We start from the raw sequence: 26,474 nt of genomic DNA, 5'->3' as shown, positions 1-26,474 counted from the left end.
TGACAGCAACACGGTGATGCTCATTAGTGAGATATTAATAGAAGAACTCAGACTTTATATTTCTGTTTTTCATATTTACTAGGGTCTTAAGTCAGACTCTCAGTGGCAGAAAACATCACGTATTTCTTTGTGTTGTTTTGAAACTCAGACAGCAGCCTTGTTGCTGGGTCTACCAAAGGTTTTCCAATCACATCTCTCCGATATTATCATCTACTTAATTCATTTCTAACTTCCATGGTGTGACTACATATGTTCTTGATGTTTTACAGCTTAAAGAACTTGCAGATGAAAAGTGGCTATTTCATATACACTGATTACCAATGACCATTTATTTCCTCAGCAATGTAGAAGTCAGAATTATTTAAAAAACGTAGGTATCCCAAGGCATGGTCTGAAAACAGGAGAGCAACCTTCAACATTTACATGTTTTGTAGCATTCCATAAACGAGAAACCTGCTTTGAAACTAGCATAAGCTCTGAATTACCAAGACAAATCAAAGCATAATTATCCCAGTTTTAGAGAACGTACTGAGTCCTTGGACAGCATATTATACAAAATGCTATTTAATTTTCTCATTACTTTTCTTCCTTTTCTACTTGAGATTATAGGGACATAATGAAATGCAAAGACTACACCAAACGAATTTGGAAGTCAATATGCATTTCTTTACAAAGGCATGCAGATAAAGCTGCAACAGAGAAGAGCAGACTGTACCATGCTGTTTGTAGATAGGAGGTTTCCTATAGATGTTATCTTTTACGCCAGTGTCTAAGGAAGAGGAAAGAGAAAGGAAAGAATAAAAGAGTAAGAAAGCAATTCAGACAATGCTGCTCACCTTCTCTCAACAACACTAAAAAGTACAAATGCTTCACCAAAGACTTCAGCATTCATTCAGTGGTTTGTCATTCACTGGTTATTATAAGAGAACAAAGCTTTATCCTTCATCTTTATATATTTAAAACATTGTCTATACCATCTATGCAGCATAATCCCTCCTAATTTTCTCAAAGTGCTTCAAGACACCCTGAAAGGTGTCAATTTGCTGGAATACCAATGTATATTTCATAGACAACAAAAGCAAACTGGCTATACTTGCTACTACTTAAAATAAAACTCACGTGCAGGTACAACAGACTAGTATTATAGCCATGCTTGAAAAAGGAATTTCTCCATTAATTATTAAAACTGCACACATTCAGATACAGATGTTTATATTTGAAATGCTCAATATTCTTATAGAAAATCCTACAGTTTGCGTATATTTTTAATTGTGTAGCTAACTCAGCCTTCCAGGAAATTTTTAAAGCCCCCAGAGCCACAGTCCAGGGTTCTCATATCATGTTGTACAGACATCAGATTTACTTAGTATTACAGACCTGAGCAGATACAATTCCTCATTAAGATTTCTTTACAGAAACGTTAGCCCCTTAAGCTAAAAAGGAATAAGCTATTCCACTGAGCAGGTAGATGTTCTTAGTCAAAAAACTAAACAGTGTGGACATAAATTTAATGTGCTTTTTTTCACTGAATGTGAACTTGAAAATAGTATAGTACATATGCAAAGACACAGCCACAGTGAGCCTCTTGGAGTTTTAAAGTCTTCCAGCTATTTTCAGTCTATGTTAACACAACTCTAATTCAGAAAGTAGACAGATAAGAAAGAAAAAAAAAACAAAAAACAAAACCAAAACCACCTTCAGCTTTCCCTCCTGCACACAAATTCAACAGACCTATGCAGCCATGGCACTATAAATAATTGTACCTTTGCAGGCTTAATAACACTTGCCAGTGGGTGCTTCCTCTAACACTTACATTTTTAACATCCACAAGCACACAGCCCTCTAACTTCTTTATTTCTGAGATGAAGTTTAACAGGTAACAGATTTGCACTTATCAGACATTTTCTTCTCTTGAAGTTCGAATTCACAGATTAATGAAAAAAAAAAAGATTACATTCAGAAGAGAATAAACAAGTGCCAGCAATCGAAGATCAAAAGCTATGCAGTGCGTGCCTACCTGGGATATGGAAATGCCTAGGAGCCTGCTGATAGACAGAAGGTGAAGATTTGCTGTCTGAGTACATGGATAAGCTTGGAGTGCTCCGACCACTTTCACTGCCTCCAAGGGGAAGAGCAAAGAAAGCAGATAAAAGAAAAATGGAAAGCAAAGTAGAGTATTTCAAGCATAAAAGCTTGTTCAGAATGACTTGTTAATCCAACAGTTTTAAATATATGATTTTTGTGAAGCCCATTATTTTTGAGCACAGTGTATTGGCTTAGTCTCCAAGCATCTCATCAATAATGAATATCTGAAAGATAATATCGGATTAATCTGCCCCACTTTGAAACTAAAACTTCTTTTTAACAGCACTTCAATGAAGAAAATAGAAAGGTAAAAACATTCACTGCCTTGTAATGTGTTTTGCATAGCCTTAACTGAATAATCTATCAATCACGTTTTTTAAATGATTAATGCTATGGCTCATGGCCTGCCCTGAAACCAGTAATGAAATCATTCTGTGGTGTTTATCTCAGGGCAGGACTAGACTAAAAAACAGATGTTCCAGTAAAGTCAAATATTCTTGCATATATCAGTGATAAAAACAGATGTTGAAATTTGGTTCTTAATTGCAAACTTTTTCCCACAGGTAACATGCCACAGCTCTATGCAAATAAGGTTGGATTATCAAGTCATAGATCTATAATGCCATAGTCACTTCACCAAATTTCAAGATATACAAAGGACTAATGTGTATTAATTTTTACACTTGTTTTGTCAAAGGCTCATTAGGTGCCACCTATTTTTTCCTAGCTTATTTCCCCGAAGAACACTCTATGGCATTATAGTGCTGCTTGGCAAACAAAAAAGTAAAGCTCTACTTTTTTGGGACTTGTAAAATCCTATTAGTTTACAGCACTGTTAAGCAGCTGGAAGCCAAACATGACATTTATTCTAACATAAAATGGTTGTTAATTCACTGTTATTGTTTTAGTGTGGATGGAGCACAGATTTAATGGCTAGTAACGATGTAATTATAGCAAGTTTTGGGGGGGGGTAAAGAACGTGCAGCAGCTCTGGGATACTAGATCTGTAACTGAGTTCTGACTTCAGGGAAGGGAAGTTTTATAACCATAAAACTATTGGATTATCATAACTGTCTAGGCCATGCCCATGGAGGTGGTCTCTGTTGACAAACAGTGGGTACATGTTCAGCAAAGACAGCCTTGACACGCACCTCTGAAGTCAGCTGGGTAGTGCCACTGTGTCCAGGAGGAGCATAAACAGGCCACATGAGGTCAGAAAAGTGTGCTGCACATATCATGATGATACACTAATACCTTCTAAATTGTGTGCCTGTTATTTTCACAGTTGGTGAAAAATTAAAACTCAAAAACTTTTCAGCTGTTACCACTGTGTAGTCAGTAACAGTGATTTCTCATTGAAAAATGTAATCTGAACAGTTGAGAATTGAAATCGCAACTGCACTTGCTGATAGCCTCTGGTCCTTCCAAATGATAAGGTAAGAAAGTATGGAATTACTAAAATCCTGATGCATCACAACCACCTTGCAGCCAAGTTGTCCTCAGACAAGGAAGCAGACAGTTATTCAGTTTCTTGATTCCTGCTTTGCTCTTGGAAAGAAAGAAGTAGTGACAGGTTTTCAATGTACATTTATTAATTCCTTCTTTCTTCACTGCTTGCTGCCCAGATGCCTGGCCATCCCTACCAAATGAAAGACTCCTCAATGTCGCTCCCAGTTTGAATGCAAAGAGCAATGGTAGACACTTATTTAAGCAAGGTCCCTTATGACTCCAAACTCCTTAAAAAACTTGTAATGTCATTCATTCAAATGTGATGTTACTATTGGAATCTTTAAATTTAAAAAGAAGAGGAAAGTTTTCAAGTGATTTTCACAGTGTATTAATTCCTCATTTACTTAAAAACTAGCATATTATTAAAAATGTATATTCATATATGACCTGCATGAACACTCACTGAGCACCCCCAAGTGCTGGTATCATACACACCTAGAGTCCTTCTTTAAGGATAGGATAGGTCAGCAAGGAATCAGAAGGAAGCATTGATTAAGAGGAATAAACTTCTGAGAGTACATGATACAAGCACAAGTACCAGGAGACAGCAAATCTGCAAACTTCTCGATGCAAGGATCTTCTGTGTGGAGAGGTTTTTAAAGTCATCACATCTAACTTGCTCAAAAGGGAAGAATTAAGGATGAAATGGGGGAAAAGGTTCACTCATACAAGCTGACGCTCATTTAAACTTTAATTCTGCCACTGATTTGGACAAACACACTAGAGGAGCTGTATTTCACATTTTGCATACAAAAAGAAGTATTTAATAACAAAGCAAACTGAAGACCCGTGTAGAAAGTTCATGTGATGGTACTACTGACAGTCATTTCATCTAGCCAATAATTAAAATCTCTCAAATGAGACTTTGCCAAGAATCTCTCTTTCAAGATTTGCCTGGTGCACACTGAATAAGAACTTCAAAGAAGGTCTCAAGAGAAATTACAACTATCCCCAAAGAGTGATTTTTCAAGCATTTGGGTTTTGTCTTGTGCCACAAGAAGCTGCAGGCTGTGATCTGCTCTACTGGTGGGTGCAGAGCAAAAAACAGAATCATGAACTCTTCCCTGGATTTTGTGTAACTTGGAAAGAATCTTACTTTGAACTTAAGTGTCAACCACAAGAACTTCCTTGTGTCTTTTGGCTGCTGACAGGGTAGGCAGCTCTTAACCTTGTGTTTATGGAGCCAACTGACCAGAGCTCAGACCATGCTCCCTTTTCAAGGGATTGTCAGGAAAAGTATAACATTGTTTATATCTCTTTCCTTGTCAGCTCTTATCTTATCTGGGAGGATGGGAAACTTGATAACAAGTTACATTAAAAGCTGTCTAAGTTCAGGACTGAACAACAAACAGATACCACTGGCCTAATGAGGGAGATGTCAGAGCCTAATCCTAAAACTGGATCCTTTAAAATCTCTGCACATGGTGGTGCATGAAGCAAGACAAACTTTTTTGAAGCTTGATGACTAATTCTTTTCAAGCTTTCAAAGCCACATAAATGGGCTTTGGAAGCCACGCTCCTGCTCTAGAAAGGCAAGACACTTTCCACCACATTTTAAGTAAGTATTTTTCAGCAGGGCTCAGCACGGTTCACTGACTCCATCACCTCAAGAGTTACACCAAGCATAGGTACTAGGAATATCACACTCTATGACAGTGAACTGTGAAGGTTACTTGAAGTGAGGTTTTCACAGGATTTATTCTGGAGACATTCCAAGACAAAAATCCTTAAAAGAGCATAACTAAATCACATGTCTGCATGATAAAGAACAGCTCACCCTAGTACACTTCATGGGAGCTTGACTACAGTGTTCTGAAGAAAGAACAGGAAGTCAGTAATCATATTTTTTTCACTGGAAAAATGATGAACCATGTAATTCTCTGGAAGAATATGACACAAACTCACTGAAATCAAAAGAAAGATTCTTCCTGGTTTAATTTCCCAAGGGAAATTAACATTTTCTGTCTCCTGGAAGCCTAAAGAAACATTTTTGATGCAAATATGGAGTGGTGGTTTTACAAAGATTACTTCCAGTATTATTAAGTGGTATATTATTTTTGGATTTAGTAATTTTTTTTTTTTTTAAATGAGCTTTTTTAAAAACTGAAAATAAAGAAAAAAAAATACAGTCTGCAACTCAGCGAAAGGAATTAAGAGACCTTGAAGGGGATGGGGACAAATCTGACTCCTTTTGGACTCAGTGTAAGACATTAACTCAGTGTAAGACAGGAGGTAATCTATACACCTCTGCAGGGCTCAAGTTAGCTATACAGGAAAGTGATAACCAGGCTCGCCTGCCTCATAGGAGCAATGTGAGGCACTTTAAGCTACTGCTTGCAAAATATTTCAGCTCCTTGATAAAAAGTGTTGTGGAATTGCAAAACATCATTTTGATCACATTACTAATAATTGTTTGGGCACAAGGAGGTGCCACTAGAGGATTGCTTTCTCCAAACAGAAGCACTAAGTAATTGCTGCTGCTCTGAGCAACATCAGGTAGCACTGAACAGAAACTCATTTTAACAGGAGTGCTGCTAAGCAACTACAAGCAGGCTTTCGAGTAAGAGCTTGCCATACAGCAAAATCATGCACTGCAGCACACAAAAGTGTTTTTCCTTACTCAGTACATCAGGTTGGATAACATCATCCAAATTTAGAGAAACAGATCAAAAATCCTGCTCAATAGTGCCTCAGAGAATACCAGGGAATGTGCCAGCCTTCCAGAAATGTGTGTGTGGGTGACTGCTTTGTGGTTGTGGGAAGGAGCTTTTCAGGTAGATTTTAAAATAGTAAGAAATAGCTCAATCTCATCATCTTTTTCCTCTCAAATTTTCTCTTAGGGATCACATTTGGAAGACTCAAGCCTGATTCTGTTCCTGTTTATACCAGTGAAATTCAGCTGACTGTGGGCAGAGCTCTTTCTGAATTGGTTAGGGCCCAATGAATATGCATCCATTATTTTTCCAAAGGCAAAGAGTGCCTGCTATTCAGTTGAGTTTGCAAGTCTCGTTCCTGCAGAGGGTCACTTCCTTTCCTGTAATGGTTACAACAGCAAGAACAGTTTTGCTTTATTACATTAAACAGTTCAAGAGAGTCAAGAAAAAGGCATTGAAAATGTTTGCCACTCAAGGAAAGATGCATGGGGTAGCTGAATGTCTCCTCTTTCTGGCATTTAACTACCTAGCTAAAAAATATAGCCTTTGCCTCAAAGGCTCATGGCATTCCCCTGTACTGTTTCATGAGAATATGGAGTTCATTCAAAGTTAATATCCACTGGAAAACAAAAAGGCAAGAAGAATAGATTCAGTTATTATGGTTCAGGCACAGATTATTTCCTAATCGGTGCAGCTTTACTGATTTAACCATCTTATCTGGCATATTTTTTGGTAATGCTACAAATAATATGAAGGATATCTAAATGTAGGTTAGAAGATTAGATAACTGATCATCCAGGGTTGGGTCCAATGTGTAAGCTGGTTATAATATTCATTTAGCACCACCAAAATAAAGGTAAAGACTAGATTTTAGAACAAATCGATTTCCAAATTATTCCCTCCCTCATTTTAATTATGGAAGCTAATTCCTTCCCTCTACCCCTTGGAAATACACTTAATGCTCACTGAAAAAAAAAAAAAGCAAAAATAAGCCCCATACCCACTCAGTTCTTCAAATTTACACAATACATCAAGAAAGCACTTGCACAAAATTAAGACAAATTTTATCCAAGTGGAAGCCATGCTTGCACAGACATAAATGTGAAACACATCTGAATAAGTCTACAGTATCACAGCACGGTTTTGCATTCCTGGGCCTTACCTTTGAAGAAAGGGATGTAATGATGTCTGAATGTAGATGTAAGGCTTGGGTGTTGGGGCAGGGAGATGCAGCTACTGGTACCAAGACTCTGAGTACCAGCTGGGGGCAACAGAGAGTAAGTGAAAATAGACTATTTAGTTCACTTACTGAAAGCCACAAATTACAATGCCATCCTTTTTTCCAGGAACATTTTCCTCCTGATGCTTAGAAAACATATAGCTTATATGTGAGACTTCATCCTTCTATAGCTATTGCTAAAAACAGTACAGTGGCCATACTATGCATTTGGCCAAGGGACACGGGCTTTCCACAAGCAGAAAGAGTATTATAGAAAACACTGATAATGTAATGCATCAGAAAATATTCCAGAAAAGGAACCATAAAAAGCATAGCTGCACTCAGGGGAAAATCTGCATACTCAAAAGCTGCCAAGAGGGAATGATATATGCTTGTAATGGATCTAATGAAATGAAATGGGGAGAGCCTTGTCTCTGCTGAGAACTGTGCTGTGAGTGGGCCCAGTTCTCCCCGCCATCAGGTGCACACTGGCAGGATCTAGTTCACAACGCACCAGGGCACTCAAGTGCATGGCTAATTTAAGCATTTGAAGAAACATCCTGAAGTTATTTGAGCTCTGAAAGCTAGACATGTGGTTAAGTACTTTGAAAAACATTCTCAAAAGTCATCTTTGTTTGCTTTGTTGTAATAATATCCTGATAACATATTTTGGCAATTACTAGAAGTGGCAATTACGATATCTATCTACTAAATTTTCAATGAAGCTGTAAACCATTAGAATTAATTTGGATTTTTTTTCATCTTTCCTCCTTGCTTTAACAACGTGCAGCTAAGCTTAAGTATGACATAGCTGCCATACTTCCAGTGGAGACTAATCTTTCTGCTATTTAATAGATCTTTGATACTCAATGTCATTTCCACTTTGTCAAAGACTTTATCTCTCTCTATATATGGCTTATATACATATATTATATATCCAATTCCTGTTTCTGTTATCCATAAAATCTTCATTTCCACTGGAAAGATTAAGAGCTCCCAATTTACAAACTGGTTTATAATTACAATATACTCCCAATGAAATTAAGAGACACCCCCAAAAAAATAATATAAATGCTCTGTGTTCTCCATCCAAATGATGGAGCAGAGAAAAATTAGAATGAATTTTGAGCAATATAGTTGATTATTTCAAAGGATAAAACTCTGTAAGGTGCCCAAATATGAATGGCTTTGGTAAGGGACTCCCATGCAAAGATTAAAAGGAGGTGATCCCTCCTCTCTGTGTGACAAGAGCACCAACACAGCTGCTAGTACAGCCCAAAGCTGCAATAAGAATTGCTGTAAGCTTCTCAACTAAAGCAACTTGTCCTTCAAAATCCAGCTAATAGAATCACTAGTTATTCTCCAGCTCTTGCATTGTGGAGAGGAGACACAGACCATAACCCTGCAGTACAAGAGAGGCTCATGAAGTTACTCAATCACCCTATCGGCTTTGTGTGCGTTCACAACTATCACACCACACCTTGAAAGAGATGGGGACTGAATGTGTAGCTTCAGGCAGGATGGGACCAGGATTAAGTTCTTTAAACTGTTCTATCTTCTGTTTACAGATACATAGAAACAATCTTCCTAGACACCTGTTTTCATTTTCCTAGATGCTTGTTCCTGAAACACTTGTTTCCTTTCTCCCCATGGGAGTCTGTTCACAGTAAATCAATCACTGTAAACCCACTATTCTACCTTAAACCCATCATTCAGAGCCTACCTACCTTTACAAAATAAGATAAAGGAGTAAAAAAATCTAGAGAATAAATAAGAGTGCTTTCCATTACCTGGTCTGCTGTAATGCTGAGGAGAATGGGAGGTTGGAGTGTAGCGACCATAGCCCAGTGAGCCAGCAGAGCTAGGACTTGACGTCCTGTACTGCTTGAAAGATCTGTCATCTTGGTCACCCTGAGAGGAAAAGAGGAAATGTATGTCATCAGGGAAGAGAAATAACTTCCAAAACAGACAGAATATATGATTTTGCACATTTCTGTGCCAGGTAGACAGAAGTCGATGCTATTGTAATGCTCCATGCAATCCCAATGAAATGAGGCAGCTTTCAGCCGTAAGCTCCTCCTCTGCAGTGTGACTGAAAGAGTTCTGCCAAGTGTCAGAGAATGGTCATGTTCCCAGGAAAGTCAGTACGTACATGAATTTAACATGACAATATAATTTGAAAAGAACAGAATACTGAAAAGGTGTTATTTCAGGACAGTATAATTCCCTGAACATACACAGGTGGGTGGAAGATGAGATCAGGTTAGTATGGTAGTACTATGGCCACTTTTGCAACCGTATGAATGGATGCACAGTGGTTACAGGCAACATGAAAATCAGCATTTGTTGGCTTGATTACGTCACAGAAATTACTATGTCTGCTGTATAAATTGCTCAGTGTAGTATATTACAACACAGTCATTACTAGTTAGATAATTGATAGAAACACTCATACATAGCATTAGTATTAATACTGCAGCATTGTGCAAAGCAAGTCCCACAAGCCATTTCCCACTAAACCCTTAGCTTCGACCACTTAAAACCTTATGAACAGTCATATTCCAAAAAAAATGCTTCCCTTCTCCTATTCCAGTAGGAGTGAGTGAAGACATGCAGGTGCTAGTCACTTGTGAATACTGGGACAACTTCAGGCATCCATCCGTATGACTCTCACTGGATCATTCACCATATAAACATACAGGAGATCCTACTTATCCCCATCATTACTATCCAAATGACTATCAGGACAACTTAATTATATCCATCAATTCATCTTTAGATAAACTTAGCTTCTCTAGGTTTACCCTTGACTCTTTAGAGATGCACACTGTTTTCTCATCATCATTTTTTCTTCTCTTGTTCACATGTGCTCCGTCCCTTCCACCTCACCCCAGACTCACTGACTGCATTTTCAAAAATGGAAAAATCAGTTTTATATAGCGGTGAGAAGCATTATTGCTTTAATATCAATTTCAGAAGGAATTACACAGCACCCACGCCCCCCAAAAAATTGGAAAATTGATGCTTTCCCAAGCTTTCAACATTCTGCAGACATTCTGCCACCAACTCCTCTATGCCCAGTTTGAGATGCTTCCCTCCCCATGTAGCTGAATTATTTAATACTCACTCAAACCCTTGCAAAGAGAGTTAACAAGCAGTACAGCAATGTCTCTAGAAAGTCTCGTGATGTTATTTAAATGACTGTTAATTAATTTTCTATGATGTGCCCAATTGTATGATAGAGTGGATTTTTCCTCTAATAAAAATCCCTGCAACACTGGTGACAAGTTTGCAGATGATGATGCCTGGGCACCTGATCATAGACTTTTTAGAGAAAGAAAGCAAGTATGGCGAAGCTGGATAACATGGGAGCATTCACGTAACACAAATCATGACAGCACCAACTTCCACACCAGGGCCACTTTCGGAATTTAATTGGTAGCTAATTTAAAGGGAATTATTACAATCTTCCAAATCACCAAGATTTAATATCGTTTCACACCTTAACTTTTGTGTATTTTGTGTCTCTGGAAGGAGCAATCAAGTGAAATCCAATATTAAATAAAGCGCATTTTTATTTTTAAACTATCAACTAAATTACATCCCTATTGGATAACTTCTCTGTTTAATCAGTGCTTATAGTGATAGTTCGTGTTTTAAAAACCTTAACAGCTATTTGCAATTCTCCACTACTATAAAAAATTTGTGATACATAAAACTGAGATAATGGAGTAATTAGCCAGGCCTGTGATGTATAATTGAGTTACTATCTGGGAAACTATGTGAAATGCTATCACTGCTTCCAAGGTGATGTTTTGTGAAACAATGACTGACTTTGATCGCACATCAAAACACACCTAGAAGTTCAGGTATGTGATGTAACAGTATGTGTTAAACAGTTAAACAAGTAGTTAACTGTTTGTGGTAAAAAATAAAAAGACAAAGAGAAAGCTATGTTGAGCATTAATTCAAGTTAACCCACAATAGCAGCTTATATTGTAAACATAAATCGTATTTCCCAATGTAATTTATTTAGCAGAGATTGAAGAAGTAACCACCATACAACCTTTATTTTGGAAAGCAAAAACATGGATGACAGTGGAGGCAGATGTACACAGATGACAATCCAGAAGCAAAGCGCGTATTCAACACAAATAACACAGAAGAAAACAAATAAAACCCCATGCACTGTAGAATCAGGAGGCAAACCCCACATTTCAGACGCTGCTGGTTATCAATATGATCAGGTTTATGCATCACAAAATGGGTCAGAACAGGAGTACAAAGGCATTGGGGATTACCTCAGTAGGTGTTGGAGAGAGCAACTGAGGTGACTGCAAACAGCAACACACAACAAATTAGTGATACAAATTCATGCATGATGTTATTTGTGAGAAGAACTACTCTTAAAATATCAATATCCATGCGTAACACATGATACAGTTGGAAAAGCACCTGTCATTTAAGTCAGGGCAAATTTTGTTTTTAAGTAATTAAATAAGGAATAAAATACAAATAATTGCATAGGAAGATTTTGCTGATTTCTTTACTGCAAAATCCTGGGGTCTAGTGAGGCCAGTCCTGTTGCCATTGCTGTTCAGTCATTTTCCTTTCAAAATTATATACTATGTTTGGTTAGTTGAGCAAAGCAAATCTACTGAAACTATAGCGGCTGCAGGTAGCAGCCAGGATGCTGAAATTTGGAACACAGGGTTTGTTTCTGCCCTGGTAATATCAAGGATATAAATATTTGGAGCAACATGAAGATGTGCAAGCTGGATTGCAAGCACAGCTCAAAAGCACCTCGGAGTGGGTGCAGTTCCTGAGTCCTCACAGGAGGTGGGTGGGAGGTTGTTTAGTCTACACACCTCTCCCAAGCTGAGATGTAAATGGGCAGTTGAAGAGGGCAACAAACTATCAGCACTCATGAGTTTTGATATAGAAAGGAAGTATTTATACTCCATAGGTTCCGTAGCGCTAGGCAGCAGCTTTTGGTTTTGTGAAATCAGAAACCTAAATCCCATTTAAATCCTTTATCAGATACAATCTTAACTCTTTTAGGATGCATTATAATGGAGCTGCTGTGGTTCAGCATTGTACAGACAGGGTTTGGAATACAGTCTGCAAAACCTAACATATGTGCAGCATTTTACGTGAGAGTAGTACTGAGACTTTAGTGGCACTGATTAAGAGCTTATTATAAATAGCATGGCTATTATTTATAGCATTTATTTCACTTAAAACTATAGAGAACAAATGACATTTCCATTCTAGACCAAGTATATCTTTCTAGTATAACTAGCATATCTAAGAGGTTTGATTTGTAAAAATGCATCTAAAAGTATAGAAAAAAATCAGAACTTCAAGTGAAAGGTAGTTATGGTTAGGGAAAAAAAGCTAACTTGCATGACAGGAGTTATATACAAATATGCTTCACAAAAAAAAAACAGAGTTAGTATTAGATTATGTTAAATTTCACTAGCACAAACTGTATCATATTAGCACTGTACATGAATAGGTTGAAATGCATGCATGACATGAGGATGAACTTTAGTAAGGGACAGTTGAAAGAAGTCTGTACTTGGAAAGTGATACCATTGCTGTGTTACAAAAATAACATGGTACACTTTAAAAAAAAAAAAAAGAAAAAATCACAAAAGACATTTGGCTTCGCTTCTGATTTTTGCATTATAATTAGCAATGGCTCCTGTTTCCTACCGCATGCATGAACTCTTCTCAGAGAAAAACATACTTTAATTACATGTCATCTGCTTCAAAAATGATCACAGAAAGTTCCAAGACTAAAAAGTCAAATGAACGTCACGCTTGTTTTCATGAAAGGCCTTATGAATGAATGGATGACATGATTCAATTAACTGAAGTTATACAAGTTGGTGGGGTTGGTTTTTTCTTGAAATTATGCACATGACAATGATGCACATAAAATCTCAAATTCATAGTAAAAAAAAATACCCATGTTTCAGTACCTCCCCGTAACTATGCCTGTCATCTGAAGAGTAACTGATATATGGAGAATAGGAGATCATATCTGGGCGGTCAATGTTATAGATGGCTTTATTTTTAGGAAGAGCAGCCAAATCCCTGTAGTCAAGAATTTCATCTCCAAGCTTTGCCTAAGAAAAGGAGGAAAGAAAGCAGTGAGAATAAGAAAGAATATGATCAGGATACAATGAGAAAAGACCAGATAAGCATAGGTAGAAAAGTAACCATAGAATTAAACCGCTTTTTCTGTTTGTGCACATTTAAATATATTTATTACACAATGCTAAATATTACTGCTTTCTTTTTCTATACCGGTGCTTTCTACTTTTCTTTGCCATTCACATTTGGTTAATAGGAGCAGCATGGCATTATTCCGTTCTCTTGGTTATATCTCACCTATTGCTAGCTGGAGAAAGACATATTGGGGACAGATATTGTAGTAGCTTTCAGGCAAAATAGCCTTCATTTTAAAGTGGTTTTGGTGTGCAGGGTTTCACTACCATAAGCAGCACTGAATAATCAAATACGTATTTCCAACATATACTCTCCAGATGCTGAAAAACATTAGTCAGTTCTCTAATTTTTCCCATTCAGCTGCGTCCCACAGCTTCACCTCCTTTCCTGACTATGTCTATGTGGCCCTTAATTATGGGTCACAAACCAGCAGATGATGGATTTGCACCATGCTGGATTAGCAGGAAGATCATAGATGCCACTTAAGTAAAGTTCAAATCCTTTCATGAGACTCACACAGCCAACAGAGGGAAAAGGACTGTGTCACTCCCCATTCTCCTCTTACTATACTTATTCCAAATGTATAATTATCAAAATGCCACTTTTGCACAGACTATCCTTAGGATAATGGTAACTTGCACCAAAACCATGTCCAGCACATACTGTCTTGTAGAAACAATGACAAGTTGGCCACATGAGGAGTGGAGAAATGGGCAGTGTCATTGTCTCATTCCTAGCTCAGGCTTTGCAGAAGATAAGAATGATAAGCTCCTTGTTGGCAACAAGATGAGTGAATCTTGCTATTCTCTGAATATCTCTCTCTAATCAGCTATAAAACTGTAATAATGTTTTCCACATGCAAAAATATGAAAGTATCTGGGATTTATGCATGCAGTGATAATATTTTTTTCTAAGTATGAGCTAAAAAAAGTTCAATAGATTTTCCAGGGAAGTTTTCTATTAGGTTAATCATACAGGAAAAAATTAGTGTGACAACTTTCAATTTTCCATTTTTCTAAAACAATGTATGAATTTGTGCGAACGTAAGCAACGTGGAAAAGAGGAAGATTCCTCTTCACTAAGAAAGTGGAACAAAGCTGCCATTACTATCATGTATTCTCATCCTCAAAACTAATGAAAAAATGTCTTTTAATCAAATATGTGATTCTTCAGTTGTCTACAGATATCACCTTCCGTACAGCTAGTTTAACAAGCTAAAGAGCAATGAAATGGCCCTTTGATGCAAATAAATCCCTGCCTACTGAGAGCCAGTGGCAAGCTCTGATGCAGAGACAGGTCATGCAAAGGAGGAGTCTATCAGGGCTGTTCCAGGAAGACTTTGGGCAGCATTGTACCTACACGGAAGACCAAGGAAGCTGTGATAATTTCTTTTCTAAGGTATCCAGGGCTGCAACTACCATTCTATTGAACCCAAAGAAGTTCAGAATTGGGAATATTTAAATGTGAATTATGGTAATTTTAGCCCCTATTTCTCCACATAGATGTGCAACTTGAGATCCTCCCACTAGACTTCAGAACTGACAGAAGTAAAACTTACCCAGTTATGTAACTCTCTTCAGTTTAATACCAAAATGTAGGCAAATTTGGATTCAAGAACCACCTTAGAGATACAGTTCCTTTCTCAACACTCAAGTCTACAAACATCCAGCCTACATTGTTTTTTTGTTTTATTTATTTTACCTATTTTCAAATACGCTAGGGAAGGCTCAAATTACAGACAAGAGGCTTCCAACCATGTCTTCAATAATCTGGTATTTTGGATTCTGTTAAACCATGCTCTAATTTTTGAATATCGATTATTTCATTTGGAACATGTAATTTTTCAGGTGTATAAACTGCAAATATAATCTGTATGAAAACATGCAATTTCTATTCCCAGTATGACAATGTACATCACAGCTACCTAACCTAACCTAAACCTTCAAGTTGTTTATATTGGGTTGGAGCACCTAATTCTATCTTCATAAAATATAGGCATGTATAAAGAAAGACTTTTATTCAAGCTTTATTTAATGTCATAATTTAGAAATCAACTGATTTTTAAGTGGTATTTAGGGACTCTGAGAGGACAGCAGCACTAGGGTGATTTTAGTCTGGATATAATGAAGCCATCACTAAAGATCACAAAAAGATGTCCATCAGCTTCAAAGGGCATTGACCTATGCCCTTTCTCAGTCCAAGAAAACACCAAAGTCTGGTATCAACAGCTGAAGAAAAAGTGGAATGGCTTTAGTAAACCATTTGTGAACCACATCCAGGTTTAATCAAAACATGCCTTCTTCATCTTTCTCTAGCTAACCACTCAACCATGACCAGAAACGTGTCTCCCATGAGATAGCATGTTGTTCAGAACGATGGCATGGCTGACTTGATGCCTTTGAAAGTATGAGCACCACGAATTCATGGGTCCTAACCTGTAACGGTTTTCTATAAATTCTCTTCTGCCCAACACGGTACTTCACTGAGCTCACCAGCTGTGAAGGCACAATTTTACTATTGGTTTTAAGGGTCTGAATCCATGCTACTGCTGAAAGCAGCTGTCCTGTGCGTGCCCTGTCACCCTGCTCTGCCTTCTGTTCTACATTAGCATCACAGGACATGCAGACGGCTGGGTCTTCTCTTGCCTCTTTGGTTGGCTGGAGGTTTTTCCTCCTTTATTTTTTCAGCTGAATCTGGTCTCAAATCTGACTGATCATACCTCTGTGTACCCACCAGTACTAGCATCAAAGAGGAGACATGAAGACATGGCCAGGGAGGGACAGGGCCACATATGTGTGACCTTCCTCTCAGTGGTAGCATGAATTTAGGTTTGGTTAAAACAATCAGAAAGCACTCAAGTTAAATCTTGATCATGTATGTAAGTCATTACACTCCTGTAATAGAAAACAGATGCAAAAGATAGCCAAAGAATCATTTTGATAACATAGAAGCCAAGTAACATGTTTTTAATTCTTTTTACTTTCCTGTTCGTGAAAGCCAAAATAAGATTTAATCAATCTCACAGCTTTGACAATTAAGCAGTCAGAAAGGAGACAGAGACAGCAAGAACTTGCACGCCTCTGGGGAATCTTTTTTCCTAATTGACTCATATTTGCTAGACAACTTTATTTTTTCGCAGTCTCAGCTGCCTCTGAAGTATATTAAAGCAACAAACGTTAGAGCTGTGTGCTGATTTAATGATATCCTTTAAAAAAAATCCCCCCACTCTGTTCCCTCCCCCTTAAAAAAAAATACCCAAAAAAAGAGACTGGAGGTTTGTCCTTGACTTTTAGCTGCCAGTGAAGCATATTTAAAGCTGTAATCACAAACATCAAGAAGAACACTACTATCCAATAGTTAGATAAATGTCAGTTTAAAACATAAATCTTAGAAGAATGTTCATGCTTATGAAAACAATGAAGTGGTGCATGGCTGGAGAGATAGAGACCATCTGGTCAAAGAAAGTGCTCACATGACAATGTAAGCACAATGATTTGTATTTAAAGTATTAGAGGCGACTGTTTTTTCACTGGGAATATATGACTAGAATCCACCAGCATGGAGCTCTACTAGAAGGAGAACTCAAAAACACCAACGAGCATTTACATAAGGGGCAGTTCCTCCACTTCGCGTTCCGTCTTACTTTCATGAAGTTTAGATTGTATCCAAAATAACTTTTACTTTAAGGAAAAAGACACATTTGGCTGCAAGGCACTTTTTCCTTGTCTTACTGTAGTAGATAAAAGCCCTGAATCTTTCTAAGAATAAGCTCTCTGGCAGTCAGCTTTATCTCCAGCAATCTCCTCTGCATATGGTATCCAGTTGAGAATAACCTGCCTACCTGAGGGATCCTTGGACAGGATAAAGAATAGCTCTGGCAAGACTAAAGCTCTCCAGGAGATCTTTGTACAGATTGTGCCACACTTGTGGATATTTTTTACCTTGGGGATTTGGCCATGACCATTAGCTACAGCAATTATGACAATCAAGGTACACCTGGTATTGAAAAAAATACCCTGCATAAGCTTTTATCATACTTGTTGTTTTAAATTCTATGAGCTTTCCGGAGCTAGGACTTCTTAAATCCATAAACGCATCAAAGGTCCTCTGAGGTTACAGACTGGCATTTGTCAAGGCCCCAGTCCTGCAATCACACACGAGTGCTTTCATAAGCTTGATTTAGACAAGTTGTATTCAAATCTAAGCTTGTAATCTACCTGTGGGCTGTACTGTTTACTTAAACTTTTCTCTTTAGAAAGCACTGTGGTATTTTGCATGCTTTGGTATAAGCCAGTTCCAGTTGTAATATAAATGCTATAAATACACTACAAAAAAACCAAGAGGAAACTGCCAGAATTCTGTTATGGCAAACGCAGTATTCAAATATTTTAAACGTGAGAAAGTAAATTCTATTTTAGAGGAGTCACCAGCTGCAGTGGTTTGGAGACACCAATTTTCTACACAATGTGTTAAATGTAGGAGGAAGCACAGGGTTTTCCACATCCCACAGACTGAATTTCACTGTGAAATACTCACATAGATCACACGGCTTGGGGAACCTGACGTACTTGAAGCAGGTACAGAAATAATGCTCTCAGAGGAAGTCCTTGTTTCCTATGGCAGGAGAAGAGAAGCGAACCAGAAAAGAAATAGAGAAAAGACAGAGTAAATGTAACTGTTACTTCAAAAGGAGTATGCAAGAAATTTCACTTTATCACTTAAAACTGGTTTATTTCAGCAAGCTCAAAACACGCAGGCATACCAAGGAGTTAAAAACAGAATGCTTTTAGTCAATCAACTTTTTTTAAAATGCAAAAATTACTTAACATATCACTTTCTTTTCTCCTCCCTTCAGAATGAAATGGCCTGGAGCATTTCTGGGCTGCCAGGACAGCCTTTGGGCACTATCAAGGACGGGTCAAGTTACAAGATGATACAGTGGCAGCATTTTTACTCTAAGGTTATACTGTCAAACCAATCTACATTGCTTCTGGGAAGTGTCACACTACTGTGCCATTCACTCAGAGGAAAGAGAACAACATTATGCAGGGCATCCGAATCACCTAATAGGTTGGCTTTCCCCTCTCTGATTGTAGGACTACCAGGTTGATTTTAATAGTCAACTGGTTTTGCTCTGTTTTCAATCGTTCTGGCATTTAGAATGACAGACTTTTATTGCTTTCTTTTTGCATCATCCTCTATGATGAAAAATATAATTACTTTTAAATAACAAGGGCTGTTAAAGGGTTATGAGATGCAATGATATTAGCCATGAGTGAACAGATCTGACACTCATAATTGAAGATTAAACAAATCTTACCATGAAATCAATAGGTTTACACCCTATTTTACCCAGCTATATCAGTTCTGGGTAAACACTCTTTCCCATCTATGGGAAAAACTACCCCTGACTGCAAAAAGTACATGTTTTCCCATGTACTCAGAATGACCATCATTTACTGCCTCATGAAAGGCTGACACTTCTTACCTAGAGGTTACAACTGTTCAAACCTTTAAAAGGCTTTTAGAAGTATTAAGCTGTCAGGTTGCATCCTTCCTACTGCTCCAGTCTCTATTTGAAGTATTTACTTGCTTTGAGAAGCAATATGTGAATATATCTGTACTGTATTGTGTTAGCAGAGCAAACAAACTAAATGATCACAACTATCCTTCCACTGACCTTCTTTAGCCCAAATAGCCCTGTGGCTATCTGAGACAATATGTGGAGGCACTTACCCATATAAAAAAATAACCAGTTTAATTGTTTTGGCATGTCTGAATGGGGTTCTGGAATTTTCTCCCTCTCGTTTTCAATTGTCTGAGGCTCTATACACACTCAGAAAGTCCAAAGGGACAAGCATGGAAATAAAGAGTATTATCTGACAAAATACTTGTGGTTGCTGTTGAGATGATCATTTAACACAGACAGTGTAATTGCCCTGCTCTTCTGCATAGTTAAAACACACTGCAGTTTTCCAAAACTTGTGTAAATGACATGAAATGTCATAAATGCACAGCTGTCATGTAGAAGCCACACTTTTCTTTCATGATGTTTCAACAGGAGGCCTAATGCAGTGGAGGAAAGAGAACCAAACCTAAAGAAAACTGCATGATTCCAGTGTTTTAAACCCTGTTGAAGTCATATGTCATTTCTGAATAAACACTGGGATTCCCAAGATAAAGCTTCAGAGCTTCTTTCTGTGTCACGTGGATCAGTGGAGTATGTTTTAAGATTAGAGTGTAGCATGCCTTTAAAACACATAAAATACCTGGCTGAATGGCTAAATATATTTAATAACTCTTCATGAATTCCTGGAGTTTTTTAATAATCTTTCCTCAACTTGGAGGTGCCATCGTGATTTTAAGAAGGCCTACAGGGATGCTGGAGAGGGACTCTTAGCAGGGACTGCAGTGATAGCACAAGGGGTAATGGGTTAAATCTTAAACAGGGGGAAGTTCAGGTTGGATATAAGAAAGAAGTTCTTTACTGTGAGGGTGGTGAAACACTGGCATGGGTTGCCCAAAGAAGTGGTAAATGCTCTCCATCCCTGCCTGTGTTCAAGGCCAGGTTGGACAGAGCCTTGGGTGACATGGTCTAGTGTGAGGTGTGCCTGGCCATGGCAGGGGGCTGGAACTGGATGATATTAAGGTCCTTTCCAACCCTAACAATTCTATGGTTCTACGACTTTCTTACTTGTGCAATCCAAGTCTCATCTTATTAAGATATTTCTGCAGATTGATTCTGTGATTCATCATGCTGTACAGGTACTCCCACAGTTTTTCCTATTTCTCCTCCCAGTGATTAAAAGCCACTCATTCCACAGCTTGCACATGCTCTTTTTTCTCTACCCAATCTATTACCCCTTTTAGCATTCCCAGTCTATGCTTGCTGCACATAATCTAGATTTTGCAATAAAAACTCACATCTCAGTTCACACCATTGCCTCTCTTCAGTTCTTTTCTCTGTACTACACATTTTTATTCTTCCTCCACTTATTTTTCTTTTATGCCTTTTGATAATACTTATTCTTTCTCTTGCTAATTTGATTTTTTTCTGTCTTTTCCAGCTTTATTTCTTCTGCTTATAATCTCACTCTCTCTTGACTTTTCTTTTTGCTGTCACTCTCTTTCACATCTTCTTTCACACTTGCACTCCATCTCCAGTTTCAAATTGTACTGCCACTTACTCTTTCTGCCTTTGTCACCTACTTTAACTACATGCTGTGCATGTATGTACATAAATATATAGAAAGATAACTTTAAAAACAAACTGCAAAGGTTGACCAGAAAATTTCTCAACCAGTATATCCCATTCCCAGCTTTACAAGCTAGCTTGAAAAGTGTGTAAGTACCCTCTCTGAAATACCATTCTGTCTTCTTGGTTTATTCTTTCAATAATAAGTGTAAAGACCAAAAAGGACGAAGAAAAACAAAGAGAAGGGAAAATGACTAGACTTGGGAAAATGCTTTGAGTTCCATTCCAGCTTTTTTTCCCCCCACTCAGGCAAAACTCCCACTGACTTGCAGATACAGATATCTTCCTCTCTGCTGGGGAAGGGGCAAACTCTCAGTACTCAGACAAATGAGTCAGTCACAGTATCTTACAAGTGCACTTTCTTTGCCATTGTGAGGAAAAGGCAGCTAAGTAGGAACCCAGTAAAACCTTGTCTGTGGTCTTTCTTTAAAGGAGGGAATTGGAAAACTGCTATAATTTCAATAGATTACATGGGGTTTTAGCCTTACAATTTCAGCTACTCAGCTAGAATAAAATCTTTAGGAAGTCTGAAATACTGCTTAATAGTACCAGGCTGAATCAACAACACAAAGTATTTTTATAATTTAAACCATACATTTTATATATACATTGCATAATTTTAAATATACATTAAACCAATACATTTCCTACTGAAACACTACATATTTGATATTCAGAGCTCACCATGAAGAATAGCAGAGCAATCGCTTCCCATACACATGGGTACAAAAGATATAGCCAAGATCCTTCGGGGTAAAGCCCAAACCAAATTTTTTTTCAAAACTGTAATTTAGTCAAAGTTGCACTTGCTAAAACACCAGATTTGTAAACACTCTTTTTATAGCTGCTGCTTCCTGCTGCTCTGACTTGCTCCATGTGCCTTCTGTCCAAGCCTGGATGAATCAAAGCAGAGCTTTTTTGAACAAGGGTACCACACGTACCACTTGGAGCATCAGAGAACATCAGAACTGAAAAACCCCATACTTGGCCTCTGCATTAAATGAGATTGTCGTATCTCAGCCCCACCAATTCAGAGGGATCATTTCCCCAGCTACAGATTAATTCTTCATTTCCTAGGGGCAGCTTATTCATCTGCTAACCTTGTAATTATTGAAGTTGCCAGAACTCCCCCCTTTTCCCCTTGCACATAGACAGATGCACAAATCATCCAACTAAGGAGGTACTTAAAGCCAGAGATTAAATTAAGTTGGGGCTGGCTTGCCAACATGTTACAAACAAATAATAAAAAAGAAATTCCAAGGAGATTTTTTGTTGTTGATAAAAAAAATAAAGAGAAAGTCCTCTGATCTTTTAAGTGCAGAGCCACATAAAAAAGGAAGAGGTCATGAACTGATCACATCATAATAAGACAGAAGTTAAAAATTAACTTTTTTTTTCTTATTCGTATTTTCACATTTTTCCTTATTCAGCTTATTCATACAGCTCATAGGTCACCATTCCCCTGAAGCTGTAGCTTTAATCACTAAGTAAAAGCAGACTATTTATATTAAATTATTACATTAACCTACTAGATTTTTGTAATCTAAAACTTAAAATTACAGTAGTGAAAAAATTAAAAAGCCAGCCCTCCATGCCCACTGGAAAAAAAGGGACAGAGAATAACGTGATAATGGAATAACAACAGGTATTATATACAGTCTTTTTACCTTGTTTTTTTCTTCAGCCTTTGCAGCCTGTCTACAAACTGGATGCCAAATGGATGTACCTGGAAAGTAAATTTAAAGTTTTGCTTAATTCTGTTGCCCAGTAAGAACCTTAAAAGGATTAAAATAAGAACATCATTAAACCTGCCTATAAGGTTCTATAAATCACAGCATACTGATTCCAATCCCATCACCATTTCATGGATACTTTCAAAGCTAAAACTGACAACTTCTCAATATCAGTAAGCTTAATCAGATACATTTTAAACACTCGGTGCACTTCAGAAAGCTACATGTACTTCAATATGCGAGATCAGTATCTACACCTAAGTCCTAAGAAGTGTGATATGGGATCTTTGGAGCTCTTCCAGCCCAACCTCTTGTTCAGAGCAGGTCCCATTATAGCAGGCAGCTCAGTGCTGTGCCCAGTTGGATTCTATATATCTCCCAGGATGCAGAACCCACAGCATCTCTGGAATATCTGTTCCACCACCATGGTAAATTTTTCTTTTTCTATGTGTGTAGTCAGAATTACACGTTCTCTTATAATACATAATCTTGTAATAGTCTGGCCCAAGTCATAGTAAGTAGCACACTCGGATGGGATGAAGCAGAATTTAACACTAGCTGAAAATCCAGTCTTTCTGAATTACTCACTGTACTGATCTTGCACTTCCTATATGTTTGTCTCTCATAAGTCAAATACTAGAGAACTGAATACATTGAGGGGACTATCCATCTTGGAGGAGGCAGGAAACACAGAATGAACCAATTCTCTACTTCATGTAATTACAGAAGAGAGGATTATGAATTCCAGAGATGAAAGTAAACATTATGTGTGAGAAAGAAACTTTATAGCTTTGTATTAACAAAAAGGAAAAAAAAAATAATCTTTTCAAAAGCTGAACACAATGTTAAATACTCAGAATTCAATTGAAGTGGAATGTAACTATATAAAAGAATCATTTGTGAGCTTTAATAGCAAAGAGGAACCCTTACATTTATGTCAGTCTGAGCTCAGACAAGCTACAAACCAAAGCTTCCACACAGTTAAATAACGTGAGTGTATTGCAATTTCTGCTTGACTAAATGGGAAGCTGAGAACCTTTGTGTTTAAATATTTAATGTTTATACTGGGTGGAGAGCACCAAGAGGAGTTATTGGAAATGCTTTGTTTTCACAGCAGTTTGATAGTTTTCTAACCAGTGGATTTTGGAAACAAGATAGAAACAGAAAAACTATTTCCCAGAAGACAGATGGAGATCGTTAGAATTTCTTTCACAAAAATAACCCAGATGAACCCAGACCCACGCAGTGAGATACTACCTATAAGTACAGACCAGATAGATTATGTTTACTAAGTTTCTGAAGTTTTTTGGGCCTGAACCGCTAAAGAAATATTTTTATAGCACCTTTAAATTCAATGCTAATTTATCTTCCAATTGCGAGTAGGTCTGAGTTTGCCCACTGACAGCATCTGTCCCAGCTGCTTCATAGGTTGATGTAAATCTTCCCAATGGTATTAAGAAGTATTCAGATCAACTTTTTTCTTAATTACTCTTACCTGTGGTCAAGCAAAATTGGGAAACATTTTCACACAGAAGAACAAGGGCCCTTTCAAACAAAAGTCATCTGATGGATGACCACTGATGACTCAATTTCTAAGGAATACGCAACACCTGAAGGAACTTTACAGTAGTTTATTAAGAGGATGAAGAACAAGTTACAAAATCCTGGGCCTCAACATTTTTTATCTAACACATCAGGTAAGGTAGCCCAAATACCTAATCACAGATCTTTCATTAAGTTAAATGGAAACTGCTCTTCATGTGAAGATAAAAAGTATTTGATAGTAAGCTGGTAACAATGTTTCATGCATCAGAAAATAAAGTGATTAAGAAGAGTCCAAATTAACAGGACCTGAGCATACTTTGTGGTTATTTGAACTAAAAAGCAGCACAAAAACTAACAAATATCCACCATTACAACAAACTGAACTTAAAAAGGAGATTCCTTTGCAACCCAGTTTCAAAGAGTTTGAAATCTAGAACCAAATTGTGGTTCAGTATCTTTTTTAAAGCACTGATTTCCCATGGGACTTTAGTACTGCTAAACTACTTTGCAATTGGAAGAACCACAGCATTTTCTGGCTCCCAAGGGAGAATTCATGAGCACAGACAAGGATTTTATCAGTTTAGTACAGCTAAAAGTTGCTGCATATAAAGTATAGATTTTATCTCATACCTATGTTAACTAACTTTTTTCCCCACATTAAATGAATTGAATGCAAGCCCTTGTCCACTACCACTGAAATTCCCTGACAAGAAATTGAATTTCTCCCGTGCAAGCTTATGGCTGTGTAAGGTATAGACATATTCTGTGCTAAGGGCTTCAGCTCCATGGCATCCTCTTCTCCACTCTCTGAGGACACTTAGGTCTGACTGAGGGGAATTCAGGTAAGGACCTTCAGATTTTCTCATCATACCCAAATGGGCGATGAGTACAGGACTGGTCTTAGAACTGCAACAGCAGCCTTAGGGAACCTGATGTCCCACATGCATGTTAACTTTCATCTGGACTATTTATCACTGCAGAAAAACACTGCATTTTTTCAGTAAATGGAACATTTTAATAATTTTCACTGTCAAGTACTTCCCCTTCATCTGCAGGAAATAACTGTTACCACTCATCCTTCTGTGATTCACACTTGCTATTGGATTTTAACTGAGAAAGAAGTAGTAGGTGAGTAAGAAGAAATGGTTTGGTTTTGTTTTTCCGTTGCATTGTTACTTTCTTTGGTAGCCATGAAATGAGAATATGCACAAAAGAGCTCAGCCATGCTAACGAGTATGGGCAAGACGGCCATGCTGCCAAGTGTGTTTTGCATTTTGGGTTTCTGTTTGGTTTTGTTTTTACCTTGAAGATACATTTCTTCTCCTTCTGTAAACATCTGATTGCACCTGACACATCGTGCACACGTTGGGTGATAATGTTTTTCTCCTGCCTGTTTGGGAAAAAAGGTACAGATGATTAAGTATACTGATCAATTTAGTGTCTTCACTATGAAGAGTTTTTCTCTCATCCTCTAGAATATGACTAATTAGAGTAAATCAGTTAATGTCAAGTAATTCAACAATCTCCTACAAACACAATGCCAATTTTTTGTTACAGACAATTCATGACATAAAATGAAATAATGGTCTTGCCCACACGAAAGCAAAATTTAATGTGCAATAGTTAAATCTCTGAATTTACAGAATGGAAACAATTTTATATAGCAAACACATACTCCCTGTAAACAACCACTGTGTGCACCAAGTGCAAGGCAACTCAGGACTCACCTGAGCAAGGAAGTTGGGAGGACATAACCTTGAGCACAGATTTGCAGCCAAACTCTATGTTCCTCATGACCCCACTGAACATAGAATCTCAATGTACAGCAAGAACCACCTTCTGGAAGGAATGCTCATAGATGCTTTGAAAGTGTCTTGCAGCTAATGTATACTAAAGGGTTTCCATGAGGAGTGTGTCTGGTGTGACTATAGGTCTGTAAGTTCAGAGCTGACACTTCTGGGTACTGTGCACTAAGTCCCTTGCACAGACAAGCCAGAGCTTTGTCAGTCGTTCTGAGATTAGTCCACATAACTTAATACCACCATTTTCAGTGATTAGAATGAGAATAGGATTGAGGCCTAAATTTGCTCAGAACACCTTAGCAACTCATCAATTTTCATAAATTCAAATTTCAAATTACCTTGTAACTCCATTAATTTAAACTGTCTCACCACTGACCTCTATGTGTTTCTCAAGAGGAGACATCTACCTGCTACAAAGGAGCAAGGGTTTGCTTA

At 37.7% G+C, this 26,474-nt stretch overlaps 1 protein-coding gene across 16 annotated transcripts in view; it reads right to left on the bottom strand.

Annotated features, from left to right (window-relative positions):
- ABLIM2 (actin binding LIM protein family member 2) overlaps nucleotides 1-26,474 on the bottom strand; it is a 134,739-nt gene that overhangs the window by 28,016 nt on the left and 80,249 nt on the right. For 3 of the 16 annotated variants that reach the window (XM_061468239.1, XM_061468260.1, XM_061468250.1), the window contains exons 7-15: nucleotides 25,540-25,627; nucleotides 22,627-22,685; nucleotides 18,241-18,318; nucleotides 13,455-13,601; nucleotides 11,769-11,801; nucleotides 9,258-9,378; nucleotides 7,411-7,509; nucleotides 2,018-2,119; nucleotides 716-769 (exon numbers count right to left, since the gene is read on the bottom strand). In XM_061468239.1, coding sequence (XP_061324223.1) covers nucleotides 716-769; nucleotides 2,018-2,119; nucleotides 7,411-7,509; nucleotides 9,258-9,378; nucleotides 11,769-11,801; nucleotides 13,455-13,601; nucleotides 18,241-18,318; nucleotides 22,627-22,685; nucleotides 25,540-25,627 — 781 coding nt within the window. The remainder of the gene's footprint in view (nucleotides 1-715; nucleotides 770-2,017; nucleotides 2,120-7,410; nucleotides 7,510-9,257; nucleotides 9,379-11,768; nucleotides 11,802-13,454; nucleotides 13,602-18,240; nucleotides 18,319-22,626; nucleotides 22,686-25,539; nucleotides 25,628-26,474) is intronic. The other 13 variants (XM_061468308.1, XM_061468317.1, XM_061468336.1 and 10 more) reach the window with 10 other exon arrangements.

The sequence above is a fragment of the Pezoporus flaviventris genome, unplaced genomic scaffold (assembly GCF_033815535.1).
Source record: "Pezoporus flaviventris isolate CSIRO_AGI_PZ_B2104156 unplaced genomic scaffold, CSIRO_AGI_Pfla_v1 ptg000002l, whole genome shotgun sequence".
Taxonomy (NCBI): domain Eukaryota; kingdom Metazoa; phylum Chordata; class Aves; order Psittaciformes; family Psittacidae; genus Pezoporus; species Pezoporus flaviventris.
Note: the sequence above shows the minus strand (reverse complement) of the source record. Positions and strands in the feature narration are given on the sequence as shown.